At 56.4% G+C, this 27,365-nt stretch overlaps 2 protein-coding genes across 8 annotated transcripts in view; both read right to left on the bottom strand.

The window, feature by feature from the left end:
- LOC127389560 (H(+)/Cl(-) exchange transporter 5) overlaps positions 1-17,443 on the bottom strand; it is a 29,438-nt gene extending 11,995 nt beyond the window's left edge. The window contains exons 1-3 of one of the 6 annotated variants that reach the window (XM_051630181.1): positions 17,390-17,443; positions 16,793-16,869; positions 7,254-7,403 (exon numbers count right to left, since the gene is read on the bottom strand). In XM_051630181.1, the coding sequence (XP_051486141.1) occupies positions 7,254-7,403; positions 16,793-16,796 (154 nt within the window). In that variant the 5' untranslated portion in view covers positions 16,797-16,869; positions 17,390-17,443. Of the gene's footprint in view, positions 1-3,106; positions 3,174-3,747; positions 3,769-3,922; positions 4,031-7,253; positions 7,404-9,514; positions 10,026-16,792; positions 16,870-17,374 lie in introns of those variants that run through there. The other 5 variants (XM_051630182.1, XM_051630180.1, XM_051630183.1 and 2 more) reach the window with 5 other exon arrangements.
- Positions 17,444-23,641: 6,198 nt separating this feature from the next.
- On the bottom strand, positions 23,642-26,957 carry LOC127389794 (regulator of cell cycle RGCC-like). Of its 2 annotated transcripts, none has more exons than XM_051630642.1 (5): positions 26,884-26,957; positions 25,885-26,040; positions 25,353-25,430; positions 24,816-24,878; positions 23,642-24,069 (listed from the first exon to the last, which is right to left on the bottom strand). In XM_051630642.1, the coding sequence occupies exons 2-5, from the start codon at positions 26,036-26,038 to the stop codon at positions 24,062-24,064; spliced, it is 303 nt and encodes a 100-aa protein (XP_051486602.1). In that variant the 5' UTR covers positions 26,039-26,040; positions 26,884-26,957; the 3' UTR covers positions 23,642-24,061. The 2 variants fall into 2 exon arrangements, with proteins under 2 accessions (XP_051486602.1, XP_051486601.1); XM_051630641.1 differs by having other exon boundaries at positions 25,885-26,094; positions 26,884-26,956.
- Positions 26,958-27,365: the final 408 nt, after the last annotated feature.

The raw sequence follows: 27,365 nt of genomic DNA, 5'->3' as shown, positions 1-27,365 counted from the left end.
ATCTTTGATCTGAAAAGAATCTTTAAAACCCTCATCAATGTAGCACTTGCTCCTTCAAAAAAGGGTTTCTCAAAGCCTCTTGCAAGCAGTTTGAAAAAGCTGTTGAAACACACCAAGGAAAAACAAAACAAAGGCCTTTTAAACCTTATCCAAGGAAATCAAGCCCTTTTCTTGACAGATGAGTCGACGTGGAAGAAGTTTTTTCTGTGCAATTCAGCCCAAGCTTCATTCCTTTGCTTGTGCAAGCCCTGAGGCCCCTGCTCCAAGTCAACACCAACACAATCCTTCATCAATTACTCTATTTGTTTTTCTTTCTAAGCCACCAAATGCTGAAAGGGCAAAAAGTGCCTGGGTTGCTCCAAGAAACTCTGTTAAATTTCAGCAGAGGTGAAAGGTTCCCTGCAGCTGATTACCTGCCACGCAAAAGCATCCTCAGAACTTACCAGTGATGCTCCTTTACACATAGAACACCAGCTCTGAAACTCCCCTGAGCAGCCTTTCATGCTTCTCCCTCCCAAAGGCCCTCTCTACAACTCTGACACCTCCCAACCTATGAGCACACCTGCCAGTGCTACCTGAAGGGTTTTCTTCCCCATTTCTAAAAATTAAAAACCACCCTAAAGGCAAATCACCATTACCAAAGCACAGGGACCAGGAAGGGCTGCTGGGAGCTGCCAGCTGACAATTCTCTGTTGCACAGACCAACAGCACACCAAAGCACTGACACCCCATGTGCTCGGCAGAGCAGGCCTGAGTTCACACACTCCCAGCAATCCCCACCAGTAGAACAGAAACCAGGCACGTCCCTCCTCCAGCAACAGGAGCTTCCGAGGGCTCCCACGGAGACACAGCCAGGGAGGCTGGTTTTCAGACCTGGGCAGGAGGGTAAATCTAAGTCTGGTTCTGTAATGCTCTAAGTGCTCACAGTCACCCAGAAGGGAAAGAAAAAAAGAAGCAAATCTCAAAGTCCAGTCAACTTGGAAAGGTGGAAGGGAAAAGGAGTATTAAACTCCCATAGGGAAGGATAATGTTTAATATTTCATTTAGCATGTTTAGGTTGCAGATACCACCACAGCAAAGACATCTTAGGATGAGAAGTAAGGAATTCACACAATTGCTCTCTAAAAGCAAACAAAGGGAAGAGAGACCTACAATGTCTTCCCAAGCCCATTCCCAGATTGGTGCAGCAGCCCCTTAAGAGAGAAGAAGCTGCAGGAAAACAAGATGAGTCATATAGCATAACTGACAGCTACCACAGAATAACCACTTAAAAAAGGCTCCTTGCTTTATTTGAGACAAAAAAAGGTTCACTGAAGTTCTCCAGAGATGATCTGAGTGTGCAGACCACAAGCCCCACCTGCCCTGGAAGGAACACAGGGCACATTCCCCCAGAGCCTTGAGGAATTTCTGTTTTTAACAACACTGTTGCACTTGTGAAGCCAACAGCTCAGAAATACACAAACCAACCTCAACGCTTTCAGAGACCTCCCTGTGCAAATATTCCCACTGGAAATCCCAAGCACTGTTCTACAAATCTGACAGACCAAAAACCTCCTTAATATAACCTAATAAAAACAGACAACCAGGCCGAGCACGTGCTGAGACACCTGCAGCTCCTCCTGCCTTCTTGCATAAATCCCCCTGGACAAGGGCTGCCCCACAGCCCCCCAAGGCAGGGAACCCAGGCAGGGGAGCCATGGTGGTCACAGCATGTCCAGAGCAGGTTCAGCCTCTGGCAGAGGGGTCTCTGAAGCTTTACTCAGTGAGGGTGATGGGTCCCTATGAAGCCCAGTGATGCAGAAGACAGTGAGCCCACCTTGAGAAAGGACAGCTGAACAACTGCCCCCTGCACATGCAGCTCTCAGAGCCAAGCAGCCCTGCCAGAAGAATTTGCTTTTGTCTCTGCAGGAACGAACAGCTCTTCTAGGAGTGCAACAACTCCTGTCTCCATCCTGCAGTCAGCAGGATTTCACTGTCTGCTCCACTTTACTTTGGCACACCTACCACCATCTCTCCTAAAGATATCCAGATACAGTTGTTCTAAAAAAAATATATTAAAGCAGTGTTAAACCTAGTTAACTGAGACTACTTTGAGAAGTATCTGTTGCAAGAAGATGAGATCAGGGTCATTCCTTGCTCACTCTTCTGGAATAACTGCCCAGACCAGTGACTTTTAGCTGTCCTAGGAATGCTCTCCCAGCCACAGAGCAACTGCCAGGGGCAGCTGGGAGACAGATCCTGATCCAGCCCCACTCAGCCCAGCCCACCATTCCTCAAGCAGCAGGATTTAAGTTACAAAAGCAGAGCCCTGAGGTTTCCAGGCACAACTTCACAGCCATGTCAGTGGACACACTGTTCATCTGACAGAAGATAATGAGACAACGTCCTTTTTCTTTTTTCCCCCCAGAAGTAATACCAAACTATAAAATGGCTGACAGCCATAAATATTTATCAAGAACCTATTTCCTGCCTTGGCTTGTTAAAAATCAGGGATCCTAGGATAACCAGACAGGAACAGAGGAAGATAACGAGCTCAGTAATGCCTTGTCAAAACACAATCAAGATGAGCATACAGGTCTCCCCAGTTCCTCATGCAGGGATCTCCAAGGCAGTATGTAATGCCTAGAGACAGCCAGCTGAATGCCAGCCTGGCAGAGAGGCACAGTCCAGTTTTCAGAGATCTGTTAGCGTTTTGATCCCCACTTCTCCCCAAAATGCGTTAACGCCCCACTTCAGAGAGTCTGCCTGGCTTAAAAAAAAAAACAACAAACCAAAGAACTTGTTAAAGTTCCAGGCATGTGTCCCTCGCAGCCCAGCAAACCCGCGGGGCTTCGGGACTGTCCTGCCAGCACAGGAGCCGGCAGGATCACCCCCTGGGAGGGCTCTGCCTCCCCAGCGCCCTTCTTGCTGTAGGAAAATCCGGAAAGAGGAAGGGTTTTGCAGACAAAAGGGAGACTGGCAGTAAACAACCGTTACACAGCAGAAATCCAGCAGATCCCCCCGGCGTCTCGCCCTGCCCCGCCAGCCCCGCATCCCCGCGGGAGCAGCCCTGCAGCCGCCCCGCAGGCAGACACGTCCCCTCTCCGCCCTGGAGGGGCTTCCTCACCCTGGCTCAGCCGCTCGTCCCGCGGGAGCGCCCTGGGGAGCCCGTCCAGCCCGTCCAGCCCATGGCGGCGCGGGAGGGCCGGCGGGGGCTCCGCGGGCCCAGCGCCGCACTTGCTGCGCCCGCCGCCCCGGGGCGGGCGGAGGCTGCGGGGCCGGCGTCACCGGCACACGGGCCAGCCCCCGGGGTGGGCGGGGGGCCGGGGCAGGGCATGGGGGGCCGGGGCAGGGCAGGGGGGGCTGGGGCATAGCATGGGGGGCTGAGCGCCCGGAGCTGCAGGGCGGCGGGCAAGGAGAGCGCAAGCCGGCAGCGCCCGGGGCCGGTGATTCCCGAGGCGGCCAGAGCGGAGGCTGCAGCCGGAGCCGCTCGGGGCGCGTCCTGCGGCGGAACGGGCCGCCCGGGAGCGACCTGCCCGCTCGCTGCCCCGCACGGCGCCGGCATCGCTGCTGGCTGAGCCCCCCGACCCCGCCGGGGCTCCCAGACCCGAGAGCAGCTCGCTGCTCCCACAGGCAGCAGAAAGCAGGCAGGCTGAAGCTGAGCTCTCAGACCTCCAGGTCCGACCCCCAAGCCCTGGCAGACCCAGACAGCAGCACCCAGCGGGTGCTCCGGGTGAGCCTGGGACAGACCCTGCTCAGCACCCTCACCTTCCCACAGCTCTGGGGCCGGTCAAGCTTCCGCACGGGAAAGCTCACATTTATCAGCCGAGCTCCTCAAAGCCGGTGGGTCAGTCACCGACATACTGAAATGAAACCACCTTTCTTCTCCCCCCCAGCCGGCACTGTGCTTGCCCAGCCGCTGGCAGCGGGGCTCCCTGCTCACTTTTTATCCAGGAGGCAGGCACTGCATTTTCCTCTTGTCCTCCCGGCATGGGCAGTGCTCCAGAGAGCTCTCCCAGCGCCTCCAGCACGCTTTATCTTGCCATTCAATGTACATCAGAGCTCAAAGGGGCTGGTGATGAGGTCTCCCGGCTCCCATTTGCCAGCGAGAGCGTGTCATGCCCGCGCGGTCTGGCAGCCTGAAACACGACACCCAGGAAAGGGTGACTTTGGTCGCACCCGATATGCTCCAACAACCCTGGCTTTCTGCCTGCAGACCAAGCAGGAAGGCGGCCCAAGTGAAAAGCCAGGGGAGGCATCTCCTATCGGGGATCCACCCGAGGCTGGACCTTTGGCACCTCTTACAGGTGGATCAATCTGCCTAAACCTGCCAGAGGTGCAGCAGGGGAGGGAAAGCCCCCGGCTGGCAAACCAAGGAGAGGGATTTAATCCATCTGAGAGCAGCTGCATAACCCTGCTGCACTTTGGGGCATTATTTATAGAATCAAAGAATTTATATGTATATAACATTTTATATTCATCTCTATTTTTTTTGCTATTGGGAGTCTCCATTCTCGCCCTTACTGCTCAAAGGGAAAAAAAAGCTTCTTAAATCCTATAGGAAAAAGGGGCCTTTCCAGCCACTGACACATTTTTACATCCTCTCCTGAATGAAGGGCTGAGCTCGGTCCTGCCTGTGCTCCCTGCAGTGCAAAGCCCTCCCAGACACCACCTCGATGCCCAGGCACTGCCTCACTGCTGCAGGGAGCAGAGAACTGGGCCACAAAATAACCTGGCATCACTGCCCCACTCACACACCCAGCCAGAACCACTTGAACCTGTTTCTGGGGAAACCATTTGGTTTTTAATACTTTTGGAAAGGGATATTAAGGAATTGGAAATCAGTAACAAACCACTTGACAGAAGCAACCCCTGATCTAGGAGATAATACTCAGTGAGGCAGCTGATTCAACAGGTTTTGCCAAAGCAATCAGGCCTCATAAATCTTACATTTCTTTAAAAAAAAAAAATCAACAGGACTGCAGATATAATCTGACCATGTGTCTGGGTATCCATGAAGCTTTGGACAGAATTTTCTTTAGAAGGTTTTCAGCAAATTAAGTTCTTGGGAAGTAACAGGGAAAGTTTTCTCACAGAGAAACAACTGGCTGACAACACAGGATGTTAAAGGCACCAATTCCCATGGTTTTGGAACAGGAGGAAGGCAACAGCAGAATCCCATTCATCTCTGCCTGTCCTGGACTATTCAATATATTTGTAAGTGGTCTGGAGAAGTGATGCCTGCACTTACTGCAGCTCATGGTGAGTAACCAGCCTCTCCTGGCTGGCTCTGAGGGGCTGCAGCTGGAGAGCATAAGGAACCCAGGGCCAACAACACACCCCATGGGTGCAGGGAAGGGGCCCCTGGGAGCCACGTCACGCTCCAAGTCAGCACGTCTGAGTTACAAATTCCAGTGTCTGCGGATAATGCCCTGGAAGTCATTGCTCAACACTGGAGAACAGGCAACAAGGAAACAGCTTTTTAAAAAATCCCTTAAACTGAGAAGTAGGCAAGATTTACTGCTGTACAAATGCACCTTGAACATCACAGGTAGATCTGCTCACCTTCACTGTGGCACAGAAAGGAGGTGATGCCAGTAAGAGGAACCAACTTCTGGGAAGCACAGCAGTATCCTGGGAAACACTGTGCCACCCCAACAGCCCTTGGGCCAAGACCAAAATCTGTGCTGTGACAGCAACCCTGCCAAGACTCACTTGCTGCCTGGAGTGACACCATTACCTTGGCACCGAGACCAGAAGGAAAACTAAAATAGTATCAGGGGATTTAAATAAAAAGCCAGCTTCGATTCCCAAGCACAGCTTTGGAGTGTGGAAAAAAAATAATCCAGGAAAAGCACATCTGTTACCTTTGATTGACAAAATGCTCAAGTCCAAACCACAGGAGATGAGAATGTGCTGCTCCCACTGAGATTTCAGCAACACCAACAGCACCACAGCAGGCATGAAATGCCACCACAGCCCCTCTGAATCACTGTGAAACAAGCCTGAAGCACCCAGAATATCCACATGTGGCTCCAGCTCTTAAAAGAGCTCCAGCCTTTGGGAAGCTGGTCCATTCTTGCAAATACCAGTTAAGAGCAAAGTTTCATAGTCAGTCTGGATCCCATGTGAAGGTATTTTCCAACACAAGCATCCTGTGTTCCAGGCAGCAGGCGAGGCTGGTGGGTCCCATCAGGGACCTGACACAGGACAAAAGTCCTGGCACTCAGTAGCTGGTGTAAGGAAAGCCCAGAGGAGCTCTGGCTGCCAAAGGCACTCCAGGTTTACAAACCTACCCCGCAGCAGGTGACCCTTCCTCCTCTGCTCACTTGGCACTACCCAAAAGCTCCAGTTGTGGCTGTTTTTTTCACCTTGAGATGCCACCACTCCTGCAGGAGAGTTTGACAGTCTTGGAGAAGGTGGTAGGACAGGGCTGGGCTCTGGTTCCAAGTAGTGTCACCAACTCACCCCCAGTCAACAACACACCAGACAGCAACAGCAGTAGGTCCCAGCCAGAGGTTTGCAGCCAGTTGCACCAAAGGAGAACCTCAGCCACCACCTCTCTAGCTCCAGCCACGCCTGTGCCACCATATCCTCAGGCTTTGTGCCTGGCACCCAAGACTTGCCAGCAAACATTTCCTGAAGTCAGCAGGGGAAAGCTGTGGAGTAAACTGAAACCAGCATTTGCACAAGCAACTCTACCCTTTTATGTTTCCTCCTTTACTTCTGTGTGAACCCCAAGGACTTCAGCATCCTGCTTTAGGGCAGCCCCAAAGCCCCACCACCACCACCACTCAAATCCTGTCAGGGGGGCAGATCCCCACTTTTTCCACAGAAGCAGCCACAGGCCTCCAAACACCCTGAGCAGGGATGAGAAAAGCCTATTTAAGCAAGGAGGGAAAAACCACTACAAAAGTGCAGTGATCCTTCCTCTGCTTCAGCCTGAAAGCAGCAAGAGGGACCAAGCCAGGCAGAAAACAATCCCATATCCTTCTAGGATCTCCAGCAGCAGAAGGGCTGGTAGTTTTGGCCACAGACAGGTGACATTTGAGGAAGTCTGTCTGCAGTCACACTACCTAGAGCAGACCACATGAGGTCTCAGGCTCAGCACCAAACCCCTCCAGGCCATTACATGTCGAGATTCTCTCCACAACAAACAACATTTAAAATGATAGGTAGAGGAGGGGAAAGAGGCCAGTGGGACCCACACAGAAAATATGAACATGAAATCCTACCAAAAGCCATTATGACAAACAAAGATGTCTGGGTATTACCTCCCATCTCCCTGTCGAGTGGTGGGTCATCATCTGCCATGGAGAAGTCCAGAGATGCTCCTGCTATTTCCAGCATATCTTCATCACTAGTGCTGCTCTGGAAGCTCCCCCGTCGATAGCCTTTCTGATCCATGGCCAGAGCTTCCAGACCTGGGAAAAAAAAGAACATTTTTTAAAGGATAAGTATGAAGACTCATTTTCTAATGCACAGGGACAGCAGAGCTGTGTGGGAGGGGGGACTGGGATCATCTGAAAATGAAGTGCCACACAAAGCCCCCCAACTGACAATGGGGCACAACTTAACTAACTCCTACAGTCTACAGTCTCAAACACAAGAGCAGCCCAAATCCCTCAGATAATGTTTTCCTCTATAGAAAACCAACTATATTTACAGGTCCTTGGTCTAAAAAGCCTCTCAGGTTGCTTTTTGTCCTTTGTGTTCCCTCCAGAGACTTGAATCAGTTTCTACCCACTGATCACTACCAGACAGAGCAACCAGAAACCAGCAGGTAAAAACCAACTTGGGTGAACACCACATCTGACAAGGCAAGTGACATCCAGTGATGAGCACCGTGCAAAGCCAGTCACAGAGGATGGATCCTCGCAGCAGAAATGCAGCTGTGATCTCTCCTGATGTGCCAAGCTCACCTGCCTGCCCTGCTCTGAGATGGAGGGAAACCACCAAAACAACCTAAGTGAACAATGATTCTTAACCACTAGCACATGAAGCTGCAAAAGGCAACTGGAAGTGTGCTATTAAACTTCATCAATAATCTTAATTAAGCACCCTTGAGCTGCTGCTGGACCTAGGCATCTCCAGATGGCCAGACCATGACACAGGACCCGTCATCTCTCCTCCACTTCTCTAGGATGGCAGGAAAACTACAAAAGCATAAGCTCTGAAAATATAATAAGAAACTAAATTGGAAAAAAAAAATATGCAGGTCTCAGTCTTAAAAATAGTTCTTGCAACCTGAAAGTGAGACTCTTTTCATCTCAATGAGAAGACAGGCCGTGTTCACTTTTCTCTTGCAAACACACATTTTTCAGGAGAATTATAGAGGAACCAAATATGCAGCTCAGCCTTATTTCAGGAAGGGAAAAAGCCAGCCAGCACTAGCAAACAGTATGAATTACACACTCTGCAGAAAGCACTTCCTATTAGAAAAAAAGAGCCACCACACCAGACAAAAAAAGTCTTGGCGTGGTAGGGAGCGAGGCGCTGGGCTCTCTGCTGAGCCTCACTGTGAACACCATGTTACTTGACTTTTCAGCCCTGTTTGCTCATTAAACTGGGGCAGAACACACCAGTGAAGAGCACTGGCCAAGGGGAACAGGGTGCTGGGGACAGCACAGAGCTGGACACACCACCCTGCCAGCAGCAAGGCTCTGAGCAGTGTGGAAGCACAGATGGCACAGGCTGCAGCCCCAGCAGCGCCCACCGACAGCCCAGGGCAGGAGAAACCAAGGAATTCAAACCTATTATTTGGCAGCCAACAATAAAAATAATTAAACTCCATTAAAGCACTACGGTGCCCTTCCAGTGAGCTGCTTCCAGGGAACACAGAGTGAACGGGCAGGGATGGCCTGTTCACCTTGGCAGAGAACTAAAGAAACTCCATGTTTGTGTGCCACAGGCTTGTCTGCAGCACAGCACTGTGTGACAGGTGTTTTCCAATAAAACTGTGTGAGTGTGTATATATATATATATATATGAGAGAGAGGTTTTAAATCTGCCTGTATTCACAAATTTTCCTTCCACAAAAAGCATGAATTGGAAGGCCTGCCAAGTCCCTCAGCTGATGGACGGGCTCTGCCAGCACAGCCGGGCGCAAGTCCCCGTTCAAGGAGCAGAAACTAGAGCAATGTCCCCAACTCCACCCCCCAAGTTTGTCCTCATTTATGGTTTTAAAACCCAAAGTCAAGCCAACCAGCATAGCACCCTGCAGCAGAGCCCAGGTAGCACCCAGCACAAACACAGCACAAAAGGACACAGGATGGTAACTCAGAGCTCACTTCCCTCCTCAGTCCTAACCCAGTCCCTGGGGTCCAGGTTCAAGTCAATTCTCTTACCAAAAAGCACTGCTCCCTCTATGGACAAGTGATGCCTTCCCAGGCTGAACCATGTGCACGAAAAAAGAAGAGACAAAACCGACTGTTCTCACGCTTATCTGCTCAGTTAATTTTCCACAGTACTGGCCTGAGCCACAGCTGCTGCCTCCCCCCCAGCCAAGGCAGTGCCAGGACCCCCACATACGTACCCAGGGGCCCGGGGTGTGCCCAGCGCAGGTGCCAGCGAGCAGCCATCCTCCCCTGCTGTGCCCGGCCAGCTCCTCTGCCCCCTCACTGCCTCCTCTTCCTCCTCACTGCCTCCTCTTCCCCATCACAGTCAAGCAAAGGGAAGCAAGGAAGCCAAACGTGCCCGGGGTGCCTGGCAGTGACTCAGATGGCAGCAGGAAGCCACAACACCCGCGGCCACCCCGCAGGGACAGCCCAGCACCAGCTGCAGCCGTGGCCAAGCTGCTCCACCGATGGACTTCAGCAGCTCTTCTCACCATTTCATCCTCCCACATCACTAAACCTGCTCCCCAGCCTGCTGCAGCACCCATCCCAGTGCCACTCCAGGCTCCAAGCAGCTCTTCCAGCACATAAATCCAAGGCTTTCCAAGTCAGAGCGTGGCAAAAGCTCCCGCAGTGGTTTTTCCCCCCGCGAGATGTGAAGCTCAGCTCCAGCTCCACGACATCCCACCAGAAGAACCCACTGTAAAAAGAGCAGCAGGGAGTGATCCCAAGCAGCCCTTCAGGAGCCATTGCTGCGGGGGATGGAGCGAGCTTTCCACCTAGCGGCTGTTTCCTCTGAGAAACCACAGCCCGGATCACAAGACTGTGTTTTTTTAATTATTTTTTTTGCAGAGATCAGCAAATCTAAACCGAGCTCTGACAGCTCAGGGCACTTCTTCCTCCCCATCCCCGCAGCGTCTCTTCACAGGGGCAGGCACAGCCCTGCCCACAATCACCACACACAATGGTGCACAGATAAGGAAAAACACAGAATAAACCAAATGTAACCGAAGAAACAAAGAGAAGGAGGGAAAAGAAGTATCAATCGGCTGTTATGTCAACACTCCAGGTACCTGGCGTGCAGCCAGCAAAGCAAAGCTTTACTGCAACATTATCACTCCGGACACAAAGGAAAGATTTCTCTTTCAGAGCAGCAGAGGCGGCTCCACCAGACAGAACCCTCAGGACACCCATCAGCTGAGTGAGCTGGTCTGGATCTCACTGCATCCCAGCCAGGCAGCCCCACCAGCACCAGCTGGATGTGCAGACTTCCAGAGAGATGCAAGAGCAAGGATCTTAACAAAACAAACAAACAAACAAACAAAGCCAACAAAACCAACCAACCAACAAAACAATTGTAATTTCCTCCCTAACTGCTAAAAACAAATCAAACCACTGTGCATACCAAGTTGGAGACAGCCTTCACAGAAGAGCTCCAAGGCTTTCAGCCCTCATCTGAAAACAAACCGAGGTTCAGATACTGGTGGAACCCTTGAAGGTATCATTCTGTAGCTCTATAGAAGGGATGATGCCATTTTTCCAAGGCCTTGCTCCAATTCCTCCACGGGAGGTATCAGCTCCCTCCCTGGGGTGGTTGAGGGGGACTCCAGGGCTCCCCCAGCCCCACGCTAGCACAGGAGCAGGGAACAGGAGAGGTTGTCCCCTTGGGGTACAAAGAGGGGACACAGGGGGGCTGACTGCTCCCCCACAGCTCCAAGCAGCAGCATTTTGTCCTCAGTGGCTGCTTGAGTGGAGACAAACACACTCAGGGGAGCTGAGTGCTGGGCTGGGCTGCCTGGCCACACTGCTCCAGACAATAGGTGTCTGTACAGAAGCTGGGAAATCCACCAGCACAAGGCAAACACAAACAAAGGCTTGGATTGTTCCAGGGCTTGTGTAGGGTTCTCTTGTTGTTCTCTGACACGTACCCAGGCGGGCCCCAGGGGGACCATATTCCACACTCTGGTCTGACATTCCTCCGGCAGGGCAACACGTCATGCTTCTTCACCAGGTAGTGCTGGAAACTGGCATCTGGATCCCACGGCATTCCCAGCTTCCGTGGCACTCCTGCTCGCTGGGCTGGTACAGGGTGCTAACGGATCCACTGCCAGCCCGGGATGCTGGTGTACTGACAGACACACAGACACTTGCAGTCTCACCTCTTCCTGAATAATTCAGCATTTCCCATGGCTTATGCTGAAGCTTTTTGTAATTCCCATTTTAATTTTTGGTTACGAAGCCTCAGTCTTAGCTCAGACACCTCTTCCCAAGAGCTGCTTTGCAAACACTTCCAGCACTTAATGCCCTGACAAGAAGCAGCCTACCTTGAAAATGCTAAAGACTAAAGGTACAGGCAGTCTGTGGCTGTGCCAGGCAGCCCATGGCTAAGGGGGTTTCAGTGCTGGTTTTTAAAGCTCCTTGGATTCTCCAGACCAAATTCAGTTACCCACAGCTGTTTCCATACTGAAACACAACTGGCAGCTTCTCTTCCATCAGCACCCTCTTTGGAAATGCAGGATGGTGAAAGTGGCACAGCTCTGCACAGGAGAACCAGGCCAGAGCCTTGTACCTGTGTGCCTGGTAGGTGATGACTCCAAAGGGTCTGGTGGCCCCCTGGGGTTAGCAAACTTTCACCAGGGCACAGCCAGATCTCACCCCATTCATCCAGCCTTCCCAATGTGAATGGGAAGAGTGTGATTAACACAGGAGCCAGGGAAACAGGAAAAGAGCCAGAACAAATGCTGGAGGTTTTAATCACAGAGACTGCTTCAGAGTCAAGATCAGATCTGACACCACTTTTATTCCGAAAACACAAAAATCTTGGATGAAGGCTCTAAAGCCATGTCCTGCCAAAATCTCTGGTCTTGAACTGGACCACGATCAAAGCTCACAGCCAGCCTCTCTCCTGGGAAGCAGAACACCCCTACAGGCCCTGCTTTTGTTAATGGCTTCTTCCAGAATGACAACCCCCACAGCCAGAGAGCCACAGGCCGTGCTCAGGGAGCTACAGCTGAGAAAGAGGAGCCAGGAGCTCCCTGACACATGGCCCAAAGACCTCTCCCCCATTCCCAAACCTGTCACCACTGTCACCCCTCAGCACAGCACCTGCAGACACCCACACCCTGTGCCACACAGGACCCTGGCAGCCCATTCCCAGACAGCAGGGCTGTAAACACCACCAGATCTCCACATATATTTCCAACTGTGCTTTATAGTCCAGTTTAGTCTCCAGCTTGCATCAAGTTTCAGCTGGAAGCCTCCATACCTCTGTGAGGTGCCAGGTCCCGTGTCCCCTCCAGCAGCACACCTGACCCTTCGTGTTCGTTTTCACAAGGCACAGCACAGCCTGAGGCTCAAACAGCACGAGGTGGTGCTGGGTCCGGGGGGGGACTCATTCTGGGGGGACTGCAGCCCTGCTTCTTGACAGGCTAGAAACCACCCAAATTACTGAAATCCAGGCTACAACAGGCTTAGTGGGGGATTTTCTGAGGGACAAAGAGAAGGAAAGGACCCAAAGAGCACAAAATGCTCAGCAAGAAAAGCCTCCCTGTGGCGAGGGAAAGGGGTTACAGGAGGAGAGCTGGAGCCCTGGCCAGAGCTGTGCCTAAGCTGCCCCAGGGAGGCAGCCTTAATGATTCAGAGGGATGCTGCCAAATCCCAGGGAGAATTCCAGCCAGCAGCACCCAGGGCTATGGAGCAGCACACAAGTTACCTTCCCAACACCTCCCTCTCCGAGACACCCATCCCAGCTGCTTGGGATGCAGGTGATTTTATACATTTTTGTCAAAGCAGAGGATCCCACCCTGCTCCCAGGCAGCTCCTCAGGCTGATGGGCTGTTCCTTCCAAAGAACACACACCCTTTCCTTGTGCAGTCACTCCCGTGTTTTTTTTTTAAAAAAAGCCAGAACAGAAGCTCCCAAAGAGGCAGAGATAAAACCAGCATTTTGGAGGCCCTGAACTGCACCCAACGGGTCTGGAGCTCTGCACTGACCCAGAAGAAGCTGGCACACACACAGTGGGGCTGACCAGCTGACTGCAGTACTGAAGCAGCTCTAAGGCCTCATTCAATTTCCACAGAAGGTTCAGCCTCCTACAAAACCAGGACACACAACCCAGAGTTCACCTCCCACCCTCCAGCAGGACACTGCAGCACCGCCCCAGTGCCCCGCAGCACCAACACCCTCAACACACCAAGAGGCTTCCCCATCCCCCTGGGGAAAAGTGAAATGCAGCGAGGGAGTAAAGCAGCTACAGCCACGGAAATCAGCAGCTGGATCCTCTGCTGGATCTCCAGCCAGGTTCTCTGAGCAGGTCTCAGGGCTGAGCCCTGGTGGAGGCACATGGACCCACCTACAGCAGAGCCACCAGGTGGGGTTCAGACCCCTTTTATTATTTCTTTTATTTAATACTTTTTAAAAGGTGATATTGCAGCAGGTGCCAATAAAAAAGAAAACAATTGAGGTAATTTTATATACTCTGTGTAGGTCTCACTGCAGCACTTGAAGTTCTTAAGAATTTTCTGCTTAAAGAAAAGCCAGTGAAGAGGCAAAAGGACAAAGGAAAATCAGGGAGACTATGAAAATTTCCTGCTGTCCAAAAAAAAAAGCCATGAGTTGCCTCTATCCAACCAAAGTGCTTGTATTCTCACCCCTCTGAGCTACCCAGGCACACCTGCAGCATCCCTCCTCCTGAACAGAACTCAGCTACATCCACCTCACAGACACATCCACCGTTGGGGCAGCTGGCTGACAAAGTCCAACTGGAAAAGAGCTGTACAGAGAGAGAAGGTGCTTCCACAGCAGCCTACTCTGCCCTGGAGATGACCCCCCTCTAGAGCACAGCCACCTCTTTCTGCTCCAGGTACCAGCAGGGTGCAAACAGCCCTGGAACACCAGGAAAGGTGCTTTTAAACCACTTCACAGTGTCCGAGCGTGGGCCTTGAGCCAAAGGCACCACACCAACACCTGCAGCCTGGCAGCCATGGCTGAGCAGCACCAGAGGAGTCCAAACCACCCAGCTCTGCACCACCTCCTGACCTTCTCCCTGGGGTTCCCTTGGCTGGAACAGGTGCCAGGTCCATCCCTCACAGCCAGCTCCCCAGGGCCCCCAGTCTACTCTGCCTCCAGATGCTGCCCAAACCCCTCCCTGCACACAGGTGGGCTTCTGTGCTCAAGGGACTCATGTGGAAAAGGATCTTCCAAAGCTAGGTCACAGTCCTTCAGAAACAACCACATATGGAGCTGTGCTGCACAACCAAGAGTGAGTTGTTATTCCTTTCAGAGGGAGTAATTAAAAGAGTGATGCAAGTTGGATATAAATACTCAAACCCACGCAGTTAATTCTGCACTCGGACACCCAGACCCGGATCCAAACTCCTGGACAAACCTGCTGGATGAGCCTAAGACCAGATGATGGCAAAGTCAGCCACCACCAGCCCTGGCCTGGCTCTGCAGGCAGTCTGGGGCACTAGCCACCTGCTTGGACTTCATTCACCCCCAGAACACCCCAATGATGGTGATACTACATGGATTAACTCCACTTCTATGTAAGGATGCTCAAGGTGAGGGATTTGAGGGGGCAGGTTTGCTTTCCTTCACTAGTGACTAGATCCAGCTGGAGACACTGCTGGTGCCACCCTCCACACTGGAGGGAAGGAAATAGCATGGGTGTTGGGGAAGGAGGAGGTGGGTGAAGGTGGGCACAGGACAGAGAAGCAGAAGCAGCAGGTGAGAGCCACAGAGCTGCAGCAAGCCCCTTGACCCAAGGGGAGGATGATGCCACCACCCACGCAGACACACACTCAGGAATGTTACTCCTGGGTCAAAAAGGGAAACTGGTGTACATCACCCTGCACCTAAACCCCCCATCCCAAATCCAGGCAGCAGCAGCACAAGCCCAGGTGCTGTGGGAGATGTTTCCAGGCACCTCAGCAGCGGGAGACCCTCCCCATGCAGGAAGCCAGCCCCACTGCCCCCCGAGTCTTGTCACCCCTCTGCCCAGCCCAGAGCCGGCCCCGCCGCCTCCTCCCGTTGAACCGGTTGCTGGTGAGGAGCAGCTCCTCACCCGGACAGCAGCGACTCCACGGCCTGATTGCACAACTGCACAACCAGCTTCTGCCTCCTTGAGACACCCAGAGCCGAATAATGATGCCTCATTAACAGACATTTCCTGCAACACTGGTGTTACGGACTCATTTCTTACTCAACGAGGAGCTCCATGGAGCGAATGCGAAACGGATCCAACGCGAAACGGACAAAGCGTGGGACAACGATCCAAGTATTCCCATGAAAAGGCACTCCTGCCTCACAGCACCACCCTGTCCTGAAACGCAACAGGGCTGCCAGGAGCCCAGGGCAGCAGAGAGCAGCAGCAGGGCCGTGTGGCAAGGGACAGGAGAGGGAAGAGCAGCACATCCGTGTGGCACAACTTCCCAGTGATCCCTACAAAACGTGGCAGGAGGGAAGAGAAACCAGCCTCAGGATTTTAGGGCCTGTGGTGATTTTCTGGCTTCTGCAGCTTTCTGGCAGCTAAAGAACACAGCTCAGGAGTCCACAGGAAGACCAAAGGAAATCTGCAGCAGGCAGCAGGGTGAGAAGGCGCAGGTACAACACAACTCCCTTAAAACAACAGCCACTTCTGGTTGGGTGCTGCTCCCAAACCACTGCAGCTCCTGGAGAACAACTGTTAGTGACAACACCACAAGATCTTGGGCAAACCAAAACCAAACCTCAGAAGATAATCTGGTGCTAACAATGTTAAAGTCATATACCAGAAATCTCCATCTATCATTGTGAGGAGGGCAGGAGGCCATTTCAGAAAGGAGCAGCTCAGCAAGGCACTGATTTGGCCACTGTGTCCCAAAGAATTAGAAACAATTGGCTATTTTCTACAACCAGTTGCTCAAGCAGCATTCTGAAAACAAAAACAATCCTGTTTTCAAGTCCTGTTGGGAACAAAGGGAGGCAGAGGCACAGTGGTGTCTGCCAGCCTCATGTCCCTGCTGCCTCCCAGTCCTACCCCACAGCCACCAAGAGCCTAGAGCAGAACCACCAACACCTGGAAAACTGAAGTGTGCATTGCCCAAACACCTGCTCTGCACAAATTAAAAAAGCTAAACTGTTCCTTTCCTTCTGGCTGCTAAATAAACAAATAAAATGGAGGGACAACCTTCAAGATTAATGAAGGCTTAAAATACTTGGACAGACAGAAGCTAACAACACCCAGAAGCTGGTAGCACAAGGTGTATTAAAGGCTTCCCAAACTCTGGCTGCCCCATTTCTTGCATTGTCTGTTTCTGGAGGCTTCTTCAAAGGGTAATTTTCCTTGAGCACCCGCACAGACTGCGAGGACACCAGCTCTGCAGCCAGGGCAGAGCGAAGGAAAAGCAGGGGAGGTGTCCCTGGCAGCTCTCCCCGTCCCCACAGCCCGGCCCGGCCGCTGCCCTGCTGGGGCCGGCTGCCACGCAGGGGTCACCTACCCATCCAACAGGCGGTGTCGGCACCGTCTCCCCAGGCTGGGCCGCTCCCGCCGTCCCCCCGACGTTTCCTGGAGCTCCTGGAAGAGGAGGAGCGCCTTGCTCAGGCCAGAAAGCAGGGCCAGGACGCAAGAGCCTTCCCCAGCGCCCAGCTGGGGGGACAAGCGTCACTCAGAGCGGGAAGTTCCACGGAGAACATCCCTGCCCGGCACAGGGATCCGGGAATTCTCCTGTTTCATGACTCTTCTCGACTTTCTACCTCCGCTTTTCCCAAAGCTCCCCCTTCCCACCGCCAGCGGCGGCACCCGCGCCCCTGCCCAGCAACACGCGGCGGGAAGAGACGGCGGCCCCGGCCCCGGGACGCTCCCCGGCCGAACCCGCAGCCCCCGGCCCCTCACCCGCCGGGCCCCTCCCCTGCGGGCCCCTCACCTGCTGGGCCCCTCACCTGCCGGGCCCCTCACCCGCCGGGCCCTCCCCTGGCGGGCCCCTCCCCTGGCGGGCCCCTCCCCAGCCGGGCCCCCCACCTGCGGGCCCCTCACCTGCCGGGCCCCCCACCTGCGGGCCCCTCCCCTGCGGGCCCCTCACCTGCGGGCCCCCCACCTGCGGCCCGGCCCGGCCCAGCGCCGCGGCCCCGGCACCTGCGCGGCGGGTGGCTCCGCCCATGGGGGCAGTGCTACCGGTCACGTGGTCGTCCTGCCCCCGCCCCTCGTTCCCCTCTCCGGGCATGCGCGCTGCGAGCTGTTGAAGCAGGGCACGCCTCGCCGGCGCCATCTTGGCTGTGGGCGCCGGGCTCTTAAAGAGGTATGCACCTCGTTCCGCAAGAGGGGGGTCAGGGCGGGGGAAGGGGGTGCGGAGGGTCCCTGCTTGAGGCCACCGCGAGGCCAAAGCGCGAATCTCAACGTCGCCCTGTCCCAGTCCGACGGTATCCCCCCCCCCGACCTACCACTGAACACCCCACATCCCTCGGCTCCCCGGCGCTGCCCCACAGCGGAGACCCCCCATCACAGACCTCCCACTTCGCTAACCCCCCATCACAGACCCCCAGCGCTGACCGCCCCATCACAGAGACACCCCCCCCCAGCAGAGGTTCCCCATCACTGCACACCCCGGCTGCTGCTCCCCCTGCCGCAGATCCCCCCAGCGCTGCCCCCCCAGCAGGAGCCAGCCCCCCCCCGCCGCAGCCCAGCCCCCAGTCCGCCCCAGTGCCACCAGACTGGGAGGACCGGCAGCAGCAGGGGCGCTGCCAGCACGAGGGGGCAGCAGCGGCGCGGCAGGAGCTGCCTGCCCGGGCAGAGCCCACCGCCCCGGGACCGCCCCCGCCAGGAGCGCCTTCCTTGAGCTGCCAGTCACACCTCGGCGCCCTTGGAGCCCTCTCCTCCTGCTTCCATGGGGACTGGCTCCGAGCCTGGCCGGTTCCTGCGGGATGCTGCGGGATGCGGCGGGATGCGGCGGGATGCTGTGGGATGCTGCGGGATGCGGCGGGATGCTGCGGGATGCTGCGGGACGCGGCGGGATGCGGCGGGATGCTGCGGGATGCTGCGGGACGCGGCGGGATGCGGCGGGATGCTGCCGCTGGAAGCGCAGCAAGCAGCTGGCCGGCTCCTGGCCGGGCTGGGCAGCACGGCCCTGCGGGAGCGGGGTCACCGGGCTGGAGGGGCTCGGCAGGCTCCAGCTCCTGCTCGGGTGGAGCTGCACGGCGGCTGCACGGAGGTGTTCGCTTCCCTGAGGAATGTCTCTTCGGATGGCAGGTGGGAAGGTGGCCCTGCAGCTCTTCGTGGAGAGGTGCCCAACACCCTGGTACGCTCAGACCTCTTGTGTCCCACCTCGAGAGGAGGCAAAGAGCGTGGATGTCCAGGTGGGGCTGGCAATGCTCCCATTTTTGGGACATGGGAGAAGAGACACCTTGGTTTTACCATAACAGCGGTTCTAGAGGATGGCACTAGCATCATGGTGTGTCAGTGAAGATCCCTTGGAAGAGGAAGACCCTGCCACGAGTCCCGAGGAGGCTGGACTCTGGCTTCATCTCATCTTCTCTGTGACCACGTGGCTTGGCCAGGCTCCCCCAGGAATCAGTCCCAACTCCGTGAAGGAGCTTCAGGAAGAGAAGCCTGGAGCTGGCAGTGCTGGAGACATTCCTTGGGAAGGCAGACCCCATCCCCAGTTTCCTGCCCATTGTTTCCACCTCCGCTGGCCCAGGAGCTTCACCAGAAGAATGACAAACCCCCCCCCTGGCTGCAATGACCATCGGGCCCTTTGCAGGGAGCAGCTGGAGCTGCTGGGGCAGGGAAACAGGAAACCCTGAAATAGCCCAAGCTGGAAACATGTGTCCAGGCATGGGGGGAGCAGGGCAGGAAGCCCCCAGCCTCCCACCTTGGAGGGACTGCAGGAAAGCTGGAGAAAGGCTTTTTAGAAGGGCATGGAGTGATAGGACAAGGGGGGGGCTGGTTTTAAGCTGAAAGAGGGGAGGCTGAGAGTCTGGGAAGAAGTTCTTCACTATGAGGGTGGTGAAACCCTGGCCCAGGTTGCCCAGAGAAGCTGTGGCTGCCCCATCCCTGGCAGTGTTGAAGGGCAGGTTGGATGGGGCTTGGAGCAGCCTGGGCTGGTGGGAGGTGTCCCTGCCCATGCAGGGGTGGCACTGGATGAGCTTTTAATGTCCCTCCAACACAAAGTAGTCTGGGATTCCATGACCTGCTGCCCATGTCCTCTCCTGCCAGCGCTGTGTCCTCCTTGGAGGAGGAAGAAGGGGATGCTCCAGGGCACGCTGAGGATGGAGGATGAGGATGGAGGCTGCTTCATTCACCCCTACTTCATCTACCAGCAATGCCTTCCCAGCCTTGGCCTCCCAAGTGCTGACAGAGGGCCAGGATCACACCCCAAAACCAGCAAATGTCACAGCAAAATGGAACAAGTGTTGAACTTCAACACCCCAACACACCCTGCAGGTGTAGGACAGACAGGACATGGACACTGGTGGGACAAAGCCAGGACAGGGTGGCAGGATGAACAAACCAGGAGTTACCAGGGAAAAAGGGTATTTCAGGTCCAAACATAATTGGGTGAACGGGCAGAGAAAATGGGGGGGGGGGGGGGCATTGTGTTGAGGAGGGCTATGTCCAGGCTTGGCCCCTCACTTGAATGCAGGCTTGGTGCCGAGGAAGGGTGACACAGGGCTGGGCCCTCCTGGGACTAATTTAATTAGTTTAATTATGAGGTTAATGCCAGCTAAGCCAGCAGGGAGCCCTGATCCGTGCTCCTCAGTTCTCGCCCCGACCCAGGCTGGTCTTGGCATCATCACCCCAGGGGTTTGGCCAGGGTGGAAGTTGGGCTCCTGCCCCATGGGGTCAGTGCTGGGGGGGTCAGCAGGAGGGCAGATCCTAAGGAAAGGCAGCGGGAGAAGGCCCAGAGAGTCAGGATAACCTTTCCCCGCCGCCAGCCCACGCCCCAGACGTGCTCTGCTGCTGGATGAAATCCCCCCAGCACGTGAGGCTCGTCCCTTCCCAGTCCCTGGGGCTGGCCAGCCCCTGTCCAAGGGGAGCAGAACAATCCTGGGAAGTGACTGGGGAGGTGAGGGGACAGGATGCTGTGCTGGCTGCCACCACCAGCATTGTCTGCCTGGATACCTGGGGGGTGAAGTCAGAGCCCTGCGGAGGAGCTTGGGGTGGGGGTTGAGCAGGGAAGAGCAGCCAGGGGACACAAACACCAAGTCCCTCTGGTCATAGCACCCATGAAACCTCAGCAAGGCCAAGGGGGTAAAGCAGGAGCAAGACTCCCAGTTCTGGTGACACCTCTGCAGCCCGGAGGGACACAGCTTGGAGCCAGCACTGTGCTGTTGGCTGCTGGGGTCGGTTTGAGGACTGAAGGGGTTGGTCCTCTGGGATGGTGCTTCAGGCACTGGTTGGATCTGTTTGTGTTCCTCCAGATCTCCTGTGTCCTCTCTGGATCCCTCCCTGTTTTCATATCCATCCATGGCATCACAGCTGAAGTCCACAATCTGCAGGATGGAAGCTGTAGGTGAGGATGGTGGAGAGCTCATGGGACTGGTGACAGAGGGCTACAGGGTTGGTGACACAAGGATATGAGGTTGGTGACACCAGGCTACAGGGTTGTTGAGTCCAGACTACATCACCCCTTTCAGTTCTGGGAAGGGTGTTTGTTTCTGGGAAGCATTTTCACAGCAAGGAACAGTGAAACCCTCTGTTCATTCCCCTCTTGCCCAAGCACAGTTCTTCCTCAGAGGAGGCAAAACCACCCCACCTAGCACGGTGAGGGGTCTCGTGGCTGAGGAGCAACAACCTAGGTTTTGGGGAGGGGAAATGTGACCTGCAGCTGCCCCCAAGGCAGCTCTCCAGCTCCAGCATGCTGGAAAATACACTTGAATAAGTCAGAGCCTCAAAGGGCCCCAGAAAGACCCCCCAGAACACGTGAGAAGGCTTCTGGGAAAGCAAGGCAGCAGCAGCAGGCAGCACCTCGGGCTCAGCTCATCTCCCAAAATAGCTACAGCCTCTTGCACCACCCCAGCCAGACTGTCTGGGCAGCTGGGAACTTCCCTTCCCCAGAAGAAGGTGGTTCCCCTCCAGGACGCAGCATGGCACGGACGTCCCCAAGGACGTGACCATCCTCATGGCTGCTGGAGCAGGAAGCAGCAGCTGGTGCAGCTCAACAGAAGACCAGAGAGCCATGGCTGCATGTGGATGAAGAACTTTTGGTGGGACTGCTGAGGTCCTGATCCAAACCTTCCTGCAGTCAGACATCGAGCCCCTCTTGCTCCTAGGTTTTATGCTCAGGAAGAGCAACAGCTCTTTGCCGTGGGGTTTTGGGGGGAAACACCTCACCTTACGTGCCCTCCTCAGGGCTGACCTGCTCAGTGGGGTGTGATGAAGGAAATTCAACCCACAATTTCTTTCAGGGAATGCTGGTGACTCTTCTTACCCCCCACAGAGGCCAAGGAGATCCCTCCAGGTGGGAGCAACTTGAGGAATGTCAAGCCTGGGTAGGCTGAAGGAGCATGTCCAGCTCCACCAGCCTCCAAGCATGGACAGAAGCCCTGACACCTCCATGCTTGTCCTGCCCTCCACAAGCCTCAAGGGATGTCTCCATCCAGCAAAATGCACCTCATCCCTTCTTTCTGTGAAGGAGAAACACAGGGAACATCTGCCCAGAAGTGGTCCCAACGTTGGTGGCCACCAGAGAGGTCTCCATGCAGCAAGGGAGGGAGGTGGCTGGTTGCCAGCCAGCCCGTGTGGCTACAGGCCACCTCTGCTGCACCTCTCATCTCCATGCCCCAGCCTGGCCATTTGGGTTCCCAGGACACCAGATCTACAAGCTGGAGCTGAGCGTCCCCAGCCTGGAGGAGAGGGTTTACTAAGACCCCATGAAGAGGGCATATGGGACTCACCTGCTCCACTGGTGAACAACACCCACGGGCTGCAGAGAGGCTGGTTTGCAGCAGAGCTGGGAGGAAGAGGTGCAGGCAGGAGGCCCGTGCAGGAGGGAGGCCCAGGGTTTGCCACTTCCCTCCCTCAGTGGCCCCACAGGCTGCACTGGCTTCCGAGAGCACGAGCAAGTGGTTGGCAGGCAGGAGACCACAGGGTGGTGGGAGCAGGGAAAGCCTTGCAGGTGGGCCCACGTGCCTGCTCCATTTCTCCTTCACAGGCTGTGGGGGTTGCAGCCAGCTTAGAGGTTCCTCCAGCATCCTCAGCTCCTGATGCCTCCAGAGGGTGGGTTCCCACCTTGGCAGATTTGAAGCTGCTGCCCCATCCCTGGCAGTGTTGAAGGGCAGGTTGGGTGGGGCTTGGAGCAACCTGGGCTGCTGGGAGGTGTCCCTGCCCGTGGCAGAGTGTTAGGACTGGATGAGCTCTAAGATCCCTCCCAACCCAAACCAGTCTGGGATCCCCGGGTGCAGGAGGCACCAGGAACCCTGGAGAGGACCCTGCTCAGCCTCCTGCTGTAGGCAGCACCCAGGCAGCCGGTCCGATCCCCGGGGCAGGGGAAACCCGGAGGAAACCCAAGGCCTCTCCCTGGCAACCTCACAACAAACAGCCCCCCCCGCAGCCGCACCGAGGCGGCTGTTCGGCTGCGGGTGGTTCCAGCCGCAGCGGCTTCGGGGCTTGGAAATACCGACCCCCGCACCGCCTGGCATCGCCCCGGGATGCCCCACCGCGGCACCGAGCACGGCCCGGCCAGAGCCCCCCGGGTGGGCTCTGCCACAGCCCCCTTCCCACGCTGGTGCTGCTCGGAGCAGAACAGGGATCGTGGGTGGAGGGAACACCAGAGTCAGAGCGAGACCGAAAGGGTGGAACGCCTGCGGGCGGTGACTCAGAGGGAAAAAGATGTCCCGAGTGATCATCGGGGGCGATGAGAGCAGCAGCGTGCGCGGCAGGGACAGTCCCCGCTGCTCCTGCTGCCCCGCGTGCAGCCCCGCACCAGGGCACACCAACAGCCCGCACAGCCACCTCCCACCGCCAGCACCCCCATCTTCTGGCTGCCCCTCGGTGGATGCAGAGCTCCGTTTGGGGGGCAGATCACCAGCCATGTCCCGCAGCCCAGGGCTCCGGGGGGGCTACTCAGAAGACTCCAACACCCCCCTGCCCTCCTTCCTGAGCAGGGCGGGATGGGGAGTAGGGACGGGATGGGATGTCCCAGCAGCTTTCAGAGCCATTCGCCCAGCCTGCAGCTCCCGAGGAGCAGGGAACTCCCTGCCTCCCCCCAGCACACAAACGCTGCTTAATTCGCTTTCCCGAGGCCCCTCCCGATCCCCCCCAGACCCAGGGCAGGGCACGGACGTGCCTGCTGCCCCAGCCACAGGCAGCGCAGCGAGGAGAGGAGCCCCCAGGACACACACAGACATGCACAGAGATTTCAAATCCTGTTAATAAAAATACATCCTGTCTGTACAGCACAAAACAGCCTTTTTACAGTATTTACAAGCAGCAGCAGCCAGGGCAGAGGCACTGGGGGGGGGGCAGGCAGGGGCCTTATTTGGGGCTACCCCTGCAAAGCCAAGCATGGGAACAAGCTTTCCTGACCCCAGAGGGGACACTGAGCTCTCAGGGATGTGCTGCAAGCAGAGCTTCCCTAAAATCACCCAGGGTTTCTCCTCTGGCTTCAGCAGTGACATAGAAACAACCCCCCCCCCTCCCCGACCCATCAGTTGCCGCTAGCCCCCCTGGTGAGGCAGAGCCTGGTGCCCTCACCAGGTGTGGAAGCAGAAGGTGCATCAGGGAGGCATCTGCTGCGGGTCCTGCTCTCCACACTGGCTGCCAGAACCACATCTCACATCTCTGCAGGACAATCAAGGAGGAAAAAGACTATAGAATCACAGATTGGTTTGCAAGAGACCTTAAATATCATCTAGTGCCAATCCCTGCATGGGCAGGGACACCTCCCACTAGACCAGGTTGCTCTAAGCCCCATCCAATCTGGCAATCCAGGGATAGGGCTTCTACAGCTTCTCTGGACAATCTGTGCCAGGATGTCACCACCCTCGGGAAAGAATTCTTTCCCAATACCTGATCTAAACCTCCCCTCTCTCAGCTTAAAACCATTACCCCTTCTCCCATCACTCCCTGCCCTTGTCCAAGGCTCTCCCTGCTTCCTTCTCTTCTCCAGGCTGAACAATCCCAACTCTCTCAGCCTGTCTCCAGCTCCAGATCAGCAGCTGAGGAGGGCTGCATGGCACACCAGACCCCCCCCCAGACACCACCAGCAGCAGGGTTAGAGGAAAAATCTGCTCAGGGGGCTCTAGTCCTGCTCCTGCCTCGCTGCCAGCAGCAGCGTTTTCCCACCAGCTTCCCACCAGCCCCCTCGTGGGCACTCGGAAGGGAACAGATACAGGGAACTGTGACCTACGCACTTCCCCTCTGCTTAAGGGGAAATACATGATTATTTTTTTTAAATCGAGTTGTCTCTGCCTCCAGCCTGTCACGCAGGGACCCCTTTGGAGCCAGAGGCTGTGCAGAAGCCCCAGCCCAGGCATCCTGCCGTGGCCAGGGCTCAGGAAGCACTGGGACCATAGCTGCCTACGTACCCTCCAGTGCTTTGTCCAGGTCTGCAATGAACTCCTCCAGCTCCTGCGTGTCCCCAAGCTTTGCTAGTGAAGAGAAACACACCATCAGGTCTCCCCATTCCCCTTCCCAGCTCTGCTCTGGGAGACAAAAGATCCCTGCCCCTTGTTTCCAACCACAACTGCTCCAGCTGCTTCTGCACCACCCGCCCAGCAGCAGGGAGGGGGACACAGGGGCAGCTCAGCCAAACACACCCACACCCCATGTCCCTGTGGGTCGATTCCCCCCCATGGGATCACAGCCCACACTTGTGCTCACCATCCCTGGGCCATCTCACCCCCGCACAATCCTGAGCTTCCCGGGTCAGGGACAGACCCCCTTGCTGTGACCCTCCCAAAAGGACCCCATAACCCAGTCCAGCCTTGACTGGAAAGATCCCAAATAAACTTCATACCTCTGCCAGGATCCAGACAGGACCCAGGGCTCGTTCCCACCTCCAAACCCTGCAGGGGCCCCTTGGCAGCCCCCTCAGTCTGGGGGTGTCAGACCTTCAGCCTCACCTTTGGGGGGGTAAACGGTGGGGGTGTTGAGGTCCTCCTCACTGCAGTTGAGGCTGCTTCCTGGGGACGTGCTGATACCTGCAGATGCAACACATCAGTCATGGTCTGCAGCCAAGTCCCAGCACCAGGGGACAACCCCACACTGGGGTCCCTGGTCCACCCTTGCTCTTGGCCAGCTCATCTGCTCTTCCCCTCTTGCAAGGAATGCTTGGAAAAAGAAAACTGAGCTTCTCTGCCAGGTCAAACAGCACTATGGGCACAACCATGGGGACTCCTCAGGGTCATTACAGTGAACTGGTTCCAGCTGGGCTCCCAGTGATCTCAAACCTGGTGCTGTCCTGCAGCAGCCAATCCAGCAGAAGCAGCCCCAGATGCTGGCCATCCCTGGTCACCACCCCACACTACTCATCCAGTGGGCAACTCAGAGGCAGGATCAGCAGGAAGCTCCATGGTTTACCACAGAGGAACCCCAGAGCTGCCAGAGCAGCTCTATCTCAGCAGACACCATCTTACTCCCCAGCTCCAGACTCACTCTCCAGCTCCTCGATGCCACTGTCATACACGCTGGGTCCTGCTCTCCTCTTCAGCTCCTCCAGGTGCTGCTGGTACTGGCAGGCAGGGCCTCTCTCCAAGTCCTCCATCACCTGGTCGAACTCCTGCAGCAGGTCGCTGAGCTCATCAGCCATTGCTGGGGGAGAGGAGGCACCAGAGGGTGGGGCTGGGGTGCGGACCAGGTGGAGAGCTGCAAGTAAAGCCCCTCAGGAGAAGTGCCAGGGTGAGGACATGGCAGAGCTGGACTCCCAGCTACATCTGTGCAGCTGCCAGTGCTGGCTCCACGCAGTGAATTCAGGGCTGACATTGTCCTTCACCCCCCAGAGCACTGAGCACATCCAGCTCCTTATCACAGAACAGTTTGGGTTGGGAGGACCTTCAAAACCATCCACCTCCAGCCTGCCTGCCGTGGGCAGGGGCACCTCCCAGCAGCCCAGGCTGCTCCAAGCCCCATCCAACCTGCCCTTCAGCACTGCCAGGGATGGGGCAGCCACAGCTTCCCTGGGCAACCTGGGCCAGGGTCTCACCCTGGGGATGTTCCTCAGACATCCTTCCAGCTCATCCCCCAGGCGAGCAGGGGCCAAGCCAAATAGCAGCTGGTCCCGAGCAGAAAACGGGCTCTATTCCGGATCCGGCTTCTCCCTCTGCTTTCAGGGGAGGTCCCGGAGGGCTAAGGAGGGTCCCGGACTGTGCCGACCCCGGGCGAGCAGCACGGCTGAGCAGGGAGGGAGCTGCTTCCCACGCCCCGGGTCCCTTCGGAGTCAGCCCGTCCCCGGGGGGCGGCTGGAGGTGCCAGGACACGGACACACAGACACGGACACACAGACACAAAACCCTCCGTCCCGCACCCCAGGGAGCCCCCGACGGGAGAACCGGGGAGACACCGGTGCGGGGACCCCCGGGAGCGGGGGAGGCGCGGGGCAGCGCGGCGCAGGGTGCGGGGGGACGCGGGTGCCCCGGGGCAGGGCGCGGAACTCACCGGCGGCTCCGGGCGGCGGCAGCAGCGGGTCCCGCCCGCGCGGGCGTTTTACCCGCGTGGGGCGGGGCCGGCGGGGCGGGGCAGCCACGCCCACCCGCAGGGAGTGCGTCCCTCCCCGGGGGTCCCTCCCCGGGGGTCCCTCCCCAGCCGTGACACGGAGCAGCGGGTTGTGCTGCTCATCGCCGCGGCTGATTCGGCGCCGGTCGGGCCGTTCCTGCCGGCGGGGCCCTGCGGGGCCCTGACGTGACACCGCGTGGGGCGCTCAGGCGGGCGCGGGGCCAGGTCGGCAGCATAAGAGAGAACCACGGGTTAAAAATAAGGAAGGAAAAGGATCTTTTATCTGGCTACAAAACCACTCACACGCTCATGAGCGTGAGTAACGGGTCTTGCAGGCGCCTCTGGCTGCGGAACCAGCGCTGGGGTCCCGCAGTAAAACCCCCCCAGCAGCGCCCCGGCCCCCGCGCCAGCACTGGGCATCCCGA

This window comes from Apus apus, chromosome 12 (assembly GCF_020740795.1).
Source record: "Apus apus isolate bApuApu2 chromosome 12, bApuApu2.pri.cur, whole genome shotgun sequence".
NCBI classification, from domain to species: domain Eukaryota; kingdom Metazoa; phylum Chordata; class Aves; order Apodiformes; family Apodidae; genus Apus; species Apus apus.
Note: the sequence above shows the minus strand (reverse complement) of the source record. Positions and strands in the feature narration are given on the sequence as shown.